This window comes from Rana temporaria, chromosome 4 (genome assembly GCF_905171775.1).
Source record: "Rana temporaria chromosome 4, aRanTem1.1, whole genome shotgun sequence".
NCBI classification, from domain to species: domain Eukaryota; kingdom Metazoa; phylum Chordata; class Amphibia; order Anura; family Ranidae; genus Rana; species Rana temporaria.
Genome location: NC_053492.1, coordinates 187,894,797 through 187,909,556, shown reverse-complemented (window position 1 = coordinate 187,909,556; position 14,760 = coordinate 187,894,797). Strand labels below are relative to the sequence as shown.

Below are 14,760 nucleotides of genomic sequence, written 5' to 3'. Positions count from 1 at the left end.
CGTCCACAAGGTGGCTCTGCTGGGCGAGAGCACGTAATATGACGTCCTCTCTCCCAGCCGCCACTAGGGGCGTGCGCCCCCGACTCCCGTGCGTGTGCCCGGCGGGCGCGATCGCCGCCGGGCACACGCGATCGCTCGGTACAGAGCGGGGACCGGGAGCTGTGTGTGTAAACACACAGCTCCCGGGCCTGTCAGCAGGGGAAATGCTGATCTTCTGTTCATACAATGTATGAACCGAGGATCAGTGTTTCCCCTAGTGAGGCCACCCCCCCCCCCCCCCACAGTAAGAACACACCCAGGCATACTTAACCCCTTCCCCGCCCCCTAGTGTTAACCCCTTCACTGCCAGTGGCATTTTTATAGTAATCCAATGCATTTTTATAGCACTGATCGCTAGGGATGAGCCGAACATACCCGGGTTCGGTTCGCATCAGAACGTTCGAACAGACCGCGGGTTCGCGCGAACATTTAGAACCCCATTGAAGTCTATGGGACTCGAACGTTCGAATTCAAAAACGATCATTTTAAAGGCCAATATTCAATTTAATGTTGGTAAACATCTTTCAGAACCCGGGTCTTGCCCCAGGGAACATGTATCAATCGAAAAAAATATTTTAAAAACGGACGTTTTTGCGGAGCAGCGATTTTAATGATGTTTAAAGTGAAAAAAAAAAAATTAAAAATTCCTTCAAATATCACACCTGCTGTGTGTCTCTAGTAGTGGCACATGTTTAGAAATGTCCCTGCACAACATTAAATTATTATAAGAACAAAGTAATTTAATACTGGTTGCGCACGTGCTGTGTGGGAACAATATCTCGATTATTTTAGGGGTGGTGGGGGGGTGGCATTATCTTTTTGGGAAAGCAAAATTGTAGAAAAAAGGGCACCCCTCAAACATACTGTAATTGTAGCGCAACAAAGAGCCACGTGCAAAGTATTGCATCAAAAATTGTTATTAGGCACCCTTGTTACACAGGGGCATAAAAATGTGTCCGTAGGCGCAACATAACACTGCAACCCCTCCCAATATCTGTAATTGGAGCGCAACAAGGAGCCACGTGCAAAGTATTGCATCAAAAATTGTTATTAGGCGCCCTTGTTACACAGGGGCATAAAAATGTGTCCGTAGGCGCAACATAACACTGCAACCCCTCCCAATATCTGTAATTGGAGCGCAACAAGGAGCCACGTGCAAAGTATTGCATCAAAAATTGTTATTAGGTGCCCCTGTTACACAGGGGCATAAAAATGTGTCCATAGGCGCAACATAACACTGCAACCCCTCCCAATATCTGTAATTGGAGCGCAACAAGGAGCCACGTGCAAAGTATTGCATCAAAAATTGTTATTAGACACCCCTGTTACACAGGGGCACAAAAATTAGGCCTTAGGCCACGTGCAAAGTATTGCATCAAAAATTGTTATTAGACGCCCCTGTTACACAGGGGCACAAAAATTAGGCCTTAGGCCACGTGCAAAGTATTGCATCAAAAATTGTTATTAGACGCCCCTGTTACACAGGGGCACAAAAATTAGGCCTTAGGCCACGTGCAAAGTATTGCATCAAAAATTGTTATTAGACGCCCCTGTTACACAGGGGCACAAAAATTAGGCCTTAGGCCACGTGCAAAGTATTGCATCAAAAATTGTTATTAGGCGCCCCTGTTAAACAGGGGCAGAAAAATTAGGCCTTAGGCACTGGTGGCGGAGCACAGAAAAACAAAATTTCTTACTAGCTAACAGCATGAAAAGTGAGGAGGAGAAGGATATTCCATCAGCAGCACAACAGGACAGTCACTCAGCATCAGCAGTCTCAAAGGGATCTGATATTTCAACACAAAATTCTTATTCAGTAACATCAGCATCAGGTGCTTGGTAGCCGGTGTTGATCCAAGCCTGATTCATTTTGATGAAGGTCAGTCGATCAACAGAGTCGGTGGAGAGGCGTACCCTGTGATCGGTCACAAAGCCTCCAGCAGCACTGAATGTACGTTCTGAAAGAACACTGGATGCAGGGCAAGCCAGTAGCTCAATTGCGTACTGTGCAAGCTCTGGCCAGTGATCCATCCTCAAGACCCAGTAAGCCAGAGGATTTTCCGTGGGGAAGGTGTCCAAGTCGGATCTTGCCGCTAGGTATTCCCGGACCATGTAAACCAGACGCTGGCGATGGTTGCTGGAACCGGTCAGACCTTGGGGCTGCGGATTAAAAAATTGTCTGAACGCATCGGTCAGACGGCCACCTTCTCCACCGCTCCTTCTCTGACTCACCGAAGCCTCAGCAAGACGTTGTCCAGGGCCAGGTTTTGGTAATCCCCCCAGTTCTGGGAACGCATTGCACAGACCCTTCTGCAAGGCCTCCCGCAGTAGTTTCATCTTCTGCTCCCTCTGCGATGGCAACATAAGATCCGTTACCTTACTCTTGTAACGTGGATCAAGGAGAGTTGCCAGCCAGTAATGATCCCTCTCCTTGATAGCACGTACACAAGGATCCTTACGCAGGCTTTGCAGAATCAGGGAGGCCATGCAGCGTAGGTTTGCAGAGGCATTCGGGGCACAGTCCTCTGGGTCACTGAGGACGACAGGATCCTCAGCCACCTCATCCCAGCCACGTAAAAGTCCACGTGTTCCTTGGGACTGTAAATGATCCCTTGAAGACTGCTGCTGTTGATGCTGAGTGCTAGGCTCCACCTCCATGCTGCTGATACAATCCTCCTCCTCCTCCTCTTCCTCATCCTCCTCCTCCTCTTCCTGTGTTCCAGGTGGGCAAGCAGGAACAGTGTCTGGATAAAGGGGGCCTTGAGAGGTAAGGAAGTCCTCCTCTTCCTCCCTCTGTTCTGCCTCAAGGGCCCTGTCCATTATTCCACGTAGGGTGTGCTCCAACATGTGAATAAGCGGGACAGTCTCACTGATGCATGCACTGTCACTGCTCACCATCCTCGTGGCCTCCTCAAATGGTGACAGGACAGTGCATGCATCCCTGATCAAGGCCCACTGGCGTGGTGAAAAAAACCCAAGCTCCCCTGAGCCAGTTCTGCTGCCATATTGGCACAGGTACTCATTGATGGCCCTCTGCTGCGTGTGCAGCCGCTGCAGCATGGCCAACGTAGAGTTCCATCTGGTGGGCATGTCACAGATTAGGCGGTTCTTGGGCAGGTTGTATTCCCTCTGGAGGTCTGTCAGCCGAGCAGTGGCATTATATGACCTCCGGAAATGCACACAGACTTTCCTGGCCTGCCTCAGGACATCCTGTAAGCCAGGGTACCTGCCCAAGAACCGCTGCACCACCAAATTGAGAACATGCGCAAAACAGGGCACATGGGTGAGTTTTCCACGTCGCAGGGCAGAGAGGAGGTTGGTGCCATTATCGCTGACCACCATTCCAGGCTTCAGCTGGCGTGGCGTCAACCACCTCTGAGCCTGCCCCTGCAGAGCTGAAAGAACCTCTTCCCCAGTGTGGCTCCTGTCTCCCAAGCACACCAGCTCTAGGACCGCATGGCATCTCTTGGCCTGCATTCCTGCGTAGCCCGTCGTACGCCTACGGAGCACGGCTGGTTCTGAGCCAACATCACCACAGGAAGAGGCCACAGAGGAAGAAGAAGAGGAGGGGGTGGAGGAGAGAGGTGTGTCACAAGCAGTTGTAGTGTTTTGGAGGCGTGGTGGTGGAACAACCTCCAAAACTACTGTGCCTTGACCTGCGCCCTTCCCAGCTGCCAGCAGAGTCACCCAATGGGCCGTAAAAGACAGGTAACGTCCCTGTCCATGCCTGCTGGACCATGAGTCAGCGGTAAGATGCACCTTACCACTGACCGCCCTGTCCAGCGAGGTATGGACATTGCCTTCCACATGCCGGTAGAGAGCCGGAATCGCCTTCCGTGAAAAAAAGTGGCGTTTGGGTACTTGCCACTGAGGTACTGCACATTCCACAAACTCACGGAAGGGGGCAGAATCTACCAACTGAAAAGGTAGCAGTTGAAGTGCTAGCAATTTTGCTAAGCTAGCATTCAACCGCTGGGCATGTGGATGGCTGGGAGCGTACTTCTTTCGGCGCTGCAGCAGCTGGGGCAGGGAAATTTGTCTGGTAATATCAGTAGATTGGCCGGATGTACTACCACTACTACGTTGTGACACACCTATTTCTACACCTTCGGTGCAGGCTGCAGAGAGGACTAGGGGTCTAGTGGGGTTTGAGGTCACAGAAGGGCAAGGGGAGGACCGCTTTGGTCTTTGGTGTGGGTCTTTCTGGTATGCCTGCCAACGAGCTGCATGGCAGGTCGACATATGTCTGGACAAGCATGTGGTGCCCAAGCGGGTGATGTTTTGGCCACGCGAGATACGCTTGAGACATATGTTGCAAACAGCAAAGGTAGCATCTGATGGACAGGTTTCAAAAAAGGCCCACACCAAAGAACTTTTGCTGTACCGTTGAGACACAGCAGCGCCACGTAATGCAGTTGGTGTACTGCCCTTAAGCTGACCCCTGGAGGGCTTCCTGCCTCTTTGAAGATGTGCCTGTGCCTCGTCCTCTTCCTCCTCCTCCTCTCTCCTACCAGGCACCCAGGTAGAGTCAATGACCTCATCATCCCCTCCCTCCTCATCATCACTGGCGACAACCTGGCAGTATGCTCCAGCTGGGGGAACATCACTCCCAGATTGTTGTCCCTCTCGGCCACCCCCTCTCCCTGGGCTCACATCAATGCCTTCCTCTATCAGTGTTCCGTCATCGGAGTCTTCAAAACGCTGTGCATCTTCAGCTAGCATGTACCCAACACTGTGTTGAAACAGTTCGGGGGACTCCTCAGGAGGACACGGTGGGACTAGGGAAGGATTGTGTGATCCCATTGTGCAGAGGGTAGAGGACGCCTTGGCAGCTGCTTTGCCAGACAAACTATAATCAGTCTGTGTGAGAGAGGATGAGGAGGATGAGGACGGCTTGGTCATCCACTCAACTAATTTCTCAGCATGTTGAGGCTCAACACGGCCAGCTCCCGAAAAGAAGGACGAGCGGCCACGGCCACGTGCTGAAGAGGATGCACCACATCCATCACCAGCGTTACCTCTAGATGCAGAGCCTGCTTGCCCTCGTGACTCTCTGCCTCTCTTTGTCCTTCCAGCCATAGTTATGCGTTCAGGTGTTATGTAACAAAATAGTCGCTGTCACACCGACTGCGTTCAGATGCTATTAAACAGCAACCACACAGTAAGAGCGACTTGGCTCAAGTGTAAAGTAACAAAGTAGTCGCTGTCACACCGACTGCGTTCAGATGGTATTAAACAGCAATCACACAGTAAGAGCGACTTGGTTCAAGTGTAAAGTAACAAAATAGTCGCTGTCACACCAACTGCGTTCAGATGGTATTAAACAGCAACCACACAGTAAGAGCGACTTGGCTCAAGTGTAAAGTAACAAAATAGTCGCTGTCACACCAACTGCGTTCAGATGGTATTAAACAGCAACCACACAGTAAGAGCGACTTGGCTCAAGTGTAAAGTAACAAAATAGTCGCTGTCACACCGACTGCGTTCAGATGGTATTAAACAGCAATCACACAGTAAGAGCGACTTGGTTCAAGTGTAAAGTAACAAAATAGTCGATGTCACACCAACTGCTTTCAGATGGTATTAAACAGCAACCACACAGTAAGAGCGACTTGGCTCAAGTGTAAAGTAACAAAATAGCCGCAGTGACACCAACTGCCTTTAGTTGCTATTAAACAGCACGCACGCAGTAATAGCGACTGCGGTCAAATGCGATTTAACAGCACGCACGCAGTGACACCAACTGCCTTTAGTTGCTATTAAACAGCACGCACGCAGTAATAGCGACTGCGGTCAAATGCGATTTAACAGCACGCACGCAGTGACACCAACTGCCTTTAGTTGCTATTAAACAGCACGCACGCAGTAATAGCGACTGCGGTCAAATGAGATTTAACAGCACGCACGCAGTGACACCAACTGCCTTTAGTTGCTATTAAACAGCACGCACGCAGTAATAGCGACTGCGGTCAAATGCGATTTAACAGCACGCATGCAGTGACACCAACTGCCTTTAGTTGCTATTAAACAGCACGCACGCAGTAATAGCGACTGCGGTCAAATGCGATTTAACAGCACGCACGCAGTGACACCAACTGCCTTTAGTTGCTATTAAACAGCACGCACGCAGTAATAGCGACTGCGGTCAAATGCGATTTAACAGCACGCACACAGTGACACCAACTGCCTTTAGTTGCTATTAAACAGCACGCACGCAGTAATAGCGACTGCGGTCAAATGCGATTTAACAGCACGCACGCAGTGACACCAACTGCCTTTAGTTGCTATTAAACAGCACGCACGCAGTAATAGCGACTGCGGTCAAATGCGATTTAACAGCACGCACGCAGTGACACCAACTGCCTTTAGTTGCTATTAAACAGCACGCACGCAGTAATAGCGACTGCGGTCAAATGCGATTTAACAGCACGCACGCAGTGACACCAACTGCCTTTAGTTGCTATTAAACAGCACGCACGCAGTAATAGCGACTGCGGTCAAATGCGATTTAACAGCACGCACGCAGTGACACCAACTGCCTTTAGTTGCTATTAAACAGCACGCACGCAGTAATAGCGACTGCGGTCAAATGCGATTTAACAGCACGCACGCAGTGACACCAACTGCCTTTAGTTGCTATTAAACAGCACGCACGCAGTAATAGCGACTGCGTTTCTGTGCAATTCAATAGCCCAGTTGCATTAACAGCGACTGCGCTTCTGTGCAAATAAATTGCACACGTGCAGTAACAGGTAATGCGTCTGTGTGTGCAATTAACTAGCACACGTTAAATAACACAGAATAATTATATTTAAAGTAAATCCCTAATGCAGGCAATACAACACGTTAGAGCGCTGCATGTAGAACAATCTCCTGCCTGATAGATAAACTAGCTGAGCTGTACAGTTTATAAATATATTGACAACGCCTAAGGATGTGAATATATTCTCTACAAACTGTACTTTTAACTATACTGACTACACTTCCTACTCTATCTATCTATCTATCTATCTATCTATCTATCTATCTATCTATCTATCTGGTTAAGACACTGTGTCTCTATCTCTCTATCTCTCTCTGTCTGACTGACTGATCTTCTCTAGAACCGCCAACACACTACACTAGGCAGCCGTGCAGGCTGCCTTTTATAGTGGGGGGCGTGTACTAATCCCCCTGAGCCATAATTGGCCAAAGCCACCCTGGCTTTGGCCAATTATGGCTCTTCGTTTTTTGAGCGCTGTGATTGGCCAAGCATGCGGGACATACAGCATGCTTGGCCAATCATCAGCGCTCAACGCCCCAGTGAATTATGGGACATTTTGCGTCACTCGAATTTGGCGCGAACAACCCGTTTTGTTCGAGTTTCGACGAACGATCGAACGACCGATGTTCGAGTCGAACATACGTTCGAATCGAACGCGGAGCTCATCCCTACTGATCGCTATAAAAATGCCAATGGTCCCAAAAATGTGTCAAAAGTGTCCGAAGTGTCCGCCATAATGTCGCAGTACCGGAAAAAAAATCGCTGATAGCCGCCATTACTAGTAAAAAAAATATAATAAAAATGACATAAAAATACCCCCTATTTTGTAAACGCTATAACTTTTGCGCAAACCAATCAATAAACGCCTATTGCGATTTTTTTTTTACGAAAAATATGTAGAAGAAAACGTATCGGCCTAAACTGAGGAAAAAAATGTTTTTTTTATATATTTTTGGGGGATATTTATTATAGCAAAATGTAAAAAATATTAATTTTTTTCAAAATTGTCGCTCTATTTTTGTTTATAGCGCAAAAACTAAAAACCGCACAGGTGATCAAATACCACCAAAAGAAAGCTCTATTTGTGGGAAAAAAAGGACGCCAATTTTGTTTGGGAGCCACGTCGCACGACCGCGCAATTGTCTGTTAAAGCGACGCAGTCCCGAATCGCAAAAAGTACTCTGGTCTTTGGGCAGCAATATGGTCCGGGGGGTAAGTGGTTAATAAAGGAATTGTCAAAAACCGTCTATTGTCTTCTTTTACATTTTTGACACTTTTTTTTGGTGAAATGGTAGAGGTACAATGTACCCCATTACCATTTCACACAGGGGGGGTGGGATCTGGGGGTCCCCTTTGTTAAAGGGGTCTTCCAGATTCCAATAAACCCCTTGCCCGAAGACCCCCACAACCACCGGAGACCCCAAAGCATCCTCCCCATGTTGAGGACATGTGGCATGGTACGGTTTAGGGGGAGGGGGCACTCTCTCGCCCCCCCTCTTTTCCTGCGGCCGGCCAGGTTGCGGGCTTGGATAAGGGGTCTGGTGTGGATTTTTGGGAGAACCCCAAGTAATTTTTTTTATTTGACGACGGGGTTCCCCTTAATATCCATACCAGACCTGAAGGGCCTGGTATTTGAATTTGGGGGGACCCCACGCTTTTTTTTATTTTTTTTTATGAATGAATTTTCTCTGAATTGCCGGGAGCCGACAATTCATTATAGTCATTTTTAAATTACTTTTTTTCCGTCAGAATGTCATTTTGTGCAGAGACAGTTCTAACCATGGGAAACACACGCTAATTTACAGGCATATTATACACCCCCTAGGTAGACGAAATTAAAAGTAATATTTCACTTTTATTGTTGCACTTTAAGCATTATTAAATCACTGCTCCCGAAAAAACGGCAGTTTTAAAAAATGCATTGATACATGTCCCCTGGGGCAGGACTCAGGTCCCCAAACACTTTTTAGGACAAAAACTAGCATATTAACCTTTATAATGAACACTTTTGATTTCTCACCATAGACTTAAGGGAGTTCGGCGGCTTTACATTTTTATTGCATTGCGCCCACTGCTGCGCCGGTTCATATGCTCAATTAATGATTTATCCAGCGCACCAATTAAGCCATGAACCGGCGCAGAACATTGTTTATAGTAAATCAGCCCCAAGGTGTTCTATGAATGGTGGCAGTGCCGAGAGAGCGAGAAGATTGTTTCTATACCTGTAGTAGTGATTCTCAACGTTCCAACAGGTATGAGATATGCATACTTAGAATGTGCCAAGCTGGACCAATGTAACTATGCAATACAGAGTTCAAATTTAAGGCAGCTACATACATTCAACATTATCTTATATTGGTGATACTATCCATCCTGCCCATAGTTGGCATAGTATTCCAACCCCTTGTGCTCCAAATATTTCTTGCAAACCAGCGCATGCTCCTGCCTATTAAAGAGGAACTACAGTCTGCTCACATAATTTGTAATAAAAACATCTTTGCCATTCTGAAGCTTCCCTCCAACCACTTTGCATATCTATTTATATATACTGTGATTGTGTACTTGCCAAATATGCTGCAGAAATCTCTGTTGAGTCTGGCTGCAGCCATTTTAACTGTGGGCAGTTGAAGCTGCTGCCTGTTCACTTCCTGGATTTATACAGACACACAGAGGCACACCTCCAGCTCTGCAGCCTTGCAGCTCTCATTGTCCCTCTTATGACTCATTCCCCCCTCCCTTCCTGGCAAACTCTCACAAGAGTTAGAGAGAGAGCTGTGCATGATGTCACAAGCCTAGGCTATAGGGTTGCCCTCTTTTCTTCAAGTCAAACCCAAACACTTTAGCGGTGCACTGCAATTTTTTTATAGTAGAAACTATACATATATTTTGCTATTAAATAACATTTCTAAACATATGAAGTTAATAACAAGAGTCCCAATTTACATCAGAGTCCACAGAGTTCCCCTTTTACATCTGAATCCACAGAGTTCCCCTTTTACATCTGAATCCACAGAGTTCCCCTTTTACATCTGAACTCGCAGAGTTTCCTTTCACTGTAAGGGGAAACTATGCAGACTCTGATGTACGGTAGAACTCTGGGGCCTCTAACATAAGGGATGCTATGGGAACCCTGATTTAAGATGGAACACTGAGAATTCTGATGTACGGAGAAGACTATGATGTAAGGGGAAACACTGTTGCTTCTGGTATAAAGGGGAACTCTGATGTAAGGGGTGCTCTGAGAACCCTGATTTGCCTTAGTGTCCTCACTCAGATGCAAGAGAAAGAAGGGGGAGACTTCAGTCACAGACAGGGATGGATGGTAAGCTCACTCACCCCTTGGCAGTCAGCACCTCTCATCCAGATATATCTGAGGCTGCTGGGTTTCAAATTTCCAGCCCCAACTTTTCTTTTCTGAGGCACAGCACCTCAGCAGTCACTTAATAATGGTTTTAATCCTTCAGTATGCTTCCTAGTTTTCGATAAATAAAAGGCTTTACCTGCAGCTGAGCAGCTGTGTCTGTGCAACCACTGCATCCGCATACACTTACATGGGTTGCTTGCACACATCACCTGGAGGCTCAAGTAAAAAAATCAGCCCATTACCAGAGTACAAGCGCCAGCATCCATGTGAGTGAGGCTTTACTCTATCCAAAATGAAAAAGAAAAGTTTTGCCGTTAGTTCTATTTAAAGGTTGTAAAGGCAAAATGTTTTTTACCTTAATGCATTCTCTGCAAAAAAACTTCTGCATGCAGCTCTCCAGCACCCCCCTAATACTTACCTGAGCTGGATCTCGATCCAGTGATGTGCACACGAGCAGAGACTCCCTCTGCTCTCCCACCTCATAGGCTTTGATACAGCATTGGGAGGCAGCCAATACAGTACTCCTTCATCGGGAGGCATTGCTTCCTGCTGCTGTCGATCACAGCAGAAACAAGCACATGCGAGTACCCCCATAACAAGTCACATGCTATGGGGAAAGTTGGCTAGGGGGGAGGAGACAAGAGCACAAGACCCAAAAAGAGGAGGATCAGGGCTGCTGTGTGCAAAACAAGAAAGTAAGTATAACATGTTCATTACTTTAATTTGAAAAATAAATCTACCATTTAGAATCACTGTAAAGCTTATCTGAAACAGAAACCATTTTTTAAAAGATTGAAACATCGAAGGAGCTGGATAGAAGGCGTTGGGTGGAAAATTGTTGACTGGACAGTGACTTCTTCCAATTAGATGCAGTCACTGTTCCAGAGAGGTATCCAGAGAGCTGGCAATGGACAAAAGAAATCTATGGCCCGGATTCAGAAAGCACTTACGCCAACGTATCTACTGATACGCTGCGTAAGTGCACGGATGCGCCTTCGTATCTATGCGCCTGATTCAGCAAGCAAGATACGCCTGCATTTTGGCTTCATACGGCCGATGTTGTATCTTGTGCGCATATTTACGCTGGCCGCAAGGGGCGCTTCCATTGATTTACGCGTCAAACATGTAAATGAGCGAGATATGTCGATTCACAAACGTACTTACGCGCGTCGCTGTAATCTACGCCGTTTACTTAAGGCGTACGTCCGGCGTAAAGTTAAGCCTCATAAAGCAGGGGTAAGTCATGTTAGGGTATGGACGTCGGAACAGCCGTCGTATTTTACGTTGTTTACGTAAGTCGTACGTGAATGGGGCTGGGCGTAGGTTACGTTCACGTCGTAGGCATTGAGCCATCGGATCTTACGGACAAAATTTGACGTGATTCTGAGCATGCGCGCATGCGCCTTTCATTCGGCCCTTGATTTGCATTGGGTCACGGTTAATTTAAATGTATCACGCCCACTACCTTCCTACTTTGAATTAAGCGGGCTTACGCCGGCCAATTTATGTTACGCTGGCGCAACATAGGGAGCGAGTGCTTTGTGAATACTGCTCTTGCCTCTCAGAGTTATGTCGGCGTAGCGCATATGAGATGCGCTACGCCGGCACAAAGATGCGTCTCTCTACGTGAATCCGGGCCTATATGTTTAAATCTAAATTTAGGCTTTTATTGCAGTCTGTTCTCTCAGTGAGGAGATTCTCCCTCTTTTTTTACCCCATTAGCCATTGTCATTAAAGCGAAGTTCCTTAAAAAAAAAAATATATATGTATTAAAAGTCAGCAGCTACAAATACTGCAGCTGCTGACTTTTAATAACCTGACACTCACCTGTGTCACGGTCCAGCAATGCGGGGGAACGAAGCCCCGCTCATCTCCCCTCCTCTCTGCGGCGCCGGCATTGTCACTGTAGGCACCCGGCTGTGGCTTCACAGCCGGGCACGCACTGCGCATGCCTGAGCCGCACTGCACACTGTGACTGGCCGAGCAATCATCTGGGACTTGTGACGTGTCCCAGATGATTGCCGACAGGGAGGAGGGAGAGGTGAACTTCCTTCCGGCACCACGGAGCCCCAGGAGGAAGTGGGAGCTGGAACCCTCTAAAAATAGGGTTTCTGTTTCCCCCTCTAAGAAAATTACATGCCAAATGTGGCCTGTCAGGGGGTCACCTTCCCTTAAAGTGGAAGTTCCGTTTTTGGGTGGAACTCCGCTTTAAGGACTCAAAGTGAGGGAAAATCTAAAAACGTTTTCACCAGAACAGAAATAGAGGTGGAATCTTTTGATGTGGACACTTGACCTATTGTTAATTGTCTAATACACATGATGAGCAAATCAGGCGAAAAATACCACTTTCAGAGCGATCATCCGATAATCGAAACATTAGTATACAGCTTTTGAGAGCCAATCAGAACAGTTCATGCAAAAATATCTGAAGGGACGATCACGAAAATGTTTCTGGTACCATAACATAATGAATGATTTTTGTGTAATTAGTATGGTATTAGTAAGAAAAAAACCATGTGACCAAGACCACACACGCTCAGAAACCAAAGAATACATTACAAAACAATACAATACATTTCATTGCCTCCAAAAGGTATATTCTGTCATAGGAGAATTTTCATAACTTTAGAAAGCTATTGGTTTTCCATATGAGACTAGCATGCAATAAAAAAAAAAGGATGATCATTATGCCGCGTACATACGATCATTTTTCGGCCTGAAAAAAAAAAAGATGTTTTTCGACATGTAGAAAAAACAAAGTTTTTCCAACTTCATCATTAAAACGACGTTGCCCACACACCATCGTTTTTAAAAAATGCTCTAGCAAAGCGCGGTGACGTACAACACGTACGACGACACTCTAAAGGGGACGTTCCATGCGGATGACGCCACCCTTGGGGCTGCCTTAGCTGATTCCGTGTTAGTAAAAGACGATTTGCGCTTTTCTGTCTGTTACAGCGTGATGAATGTGCTTACTCCATTACGAATGGTAGTTTTACGAGAACGAGCGCTCCCATCTCATAACTTGCTTCTGAGCATGCGCAGGTTTTTTAACGTCGTTTTAGCCCACACACGATCATTTTTTACAACCCGAAAAACGACATTGTTTAAAACGTTTTTAAAAAATGCAGCATGTTCGAATTTTTTTTTGTCGTTTTTCAGAAGCCGAAAAATGATGTGAAGCCCACACACGATCATTTTAAATGAAATTTTTTAAAAACAACGTTTTTTTCATGCCGAAAAATGATCGTGTGTACGCGGCATTAGTCTAATAGTCTTTTCATGTGTACTATACATAAGAGAAAAATTGCCCTTGGAGTGATTTCCTTTCACTTTCTGTTTTGTCTACAGGGCAGGAAGTTAAGGGCTCTAGACTATTCCTACTTAATCCAATGCTAAGAAAAGTTGTGAGTTTATAAACAGTATACTTTAGTGAGACAGCTAAGTGGCAATTACCTCTCCAAAAAGCTTTTTTTTACCAAATTCTCAGGATTTGATGGCTCCATGAGCACTGTGCAGAAAAAAAAATTGATGCCTGGCAGTGTCGAACAATAAATTATGAGCTCGTTTTTACCTCTCCTCATTCTATGTATAGGGGTAGTCTTGCCGTTTGCAGATCCAACTGCCTTGAAAGCAAAAATAGCTAAATCTACGTAGGGTGACTTGAAAATCACAGAACGTACATGAAGATAAAATATCACCAGCACTCCAAACAAAGGCATTTCAATACTTATTTTGAGGACTGCTTTAATTCATAAGAAACCAATATTTTGAGACCTGGCAAGGCCCCTGCCTCAAAGAGATATTGGTAACTTGGGCTTCCTTAAGGCAATGTACATCCCTTCAGACTGCTGGTGACTTCATATCTGGCTGTGGCACAGCACCATATTCAGCAATCACAACACCATCTGTAATAATAACAGGACCACCCATTGCAATCACTTTGAGCATCCAACAATTATTTAAAGGTTAAGCACTGTGAAGGGTGCAGCTTCTATTTGGACTATACCACAGTACATACAATCGTCCTCTAAACACTGACTTTATAAGAACATCATCTAAATTATCACGTAACTTATACCATCTCATTCTCCTCCCCAGGATTGATCAAAGCACAGCTTTCTGTCTTCTTTTTGTTGCAATCCATTTTTTGTTTTCTTCTCAGTGGTAAGTTCAATAGAAGTAGCAGGTAACACAAATGACATCCCGATAGTTCTGTGCAAATTAATCTTCAGTTGTCCTTTTTGCCTCATCAGCCGGTACACACCCTTGTAATTGAATTACCTCCACCTAGATGTCCCATAGGATTGCATATTGCATTTATAAATATTGCATTTTTTTAATATAAACTTGTTGGTCCAGTCGCTGGCAGAGAACAGTGTTTTGATAAGATCATGTGCATTCTGGCTGGCAGTCAAGTTCCTGCAGACATTCAGCACACTGGCACATTGTATCTGGCACACCTATTAAGTAATAGAAATAATAGAAAATATGCACAGGGGTGTGCAACATAACTCAAGGGGGCATTCCACCTCTCCAAGGTCTCAATATATATTACAGTAAAACCTTGGTTTGAGAGTAACTTGGTTTGAGA

General features: G+C 46.0%; 1 protein-coding gene across 4 annotated transcripts in view; it reads right to left on the bottom strand.

Moving 5' to 3' along the window:
* Positions 1 to 14,553, bottom strand: part of LOC120936832 (probable cation-transporting ATPase 13A5) — a 153,259-nt gene extending 138,706 nt beyond the window's left edge. For 2 of the 4 annotated variants that reach the window (XM_040349532.1, XM_040349533.1), the window contains exon 1: positions 14,248 to 14,550. In XM_040349532.1, the coding sequence (XP_040205466.1) occupies positions 14,248 to 14,313 (66 nt within the window). In that variant the 5' untranslated portion in view covers positions 14,314 to 14,550. Of the gene's footprint in view, positions 1 to 14,247 lie in introns of all 4 variants that reach the window. The other 2 variants (XM_040349535.1, XM_040349534.1) reach the window with 2 other exon arrangements.
* Positions 14,554 to 14,760: the final 207 nt, after the last annotated feature.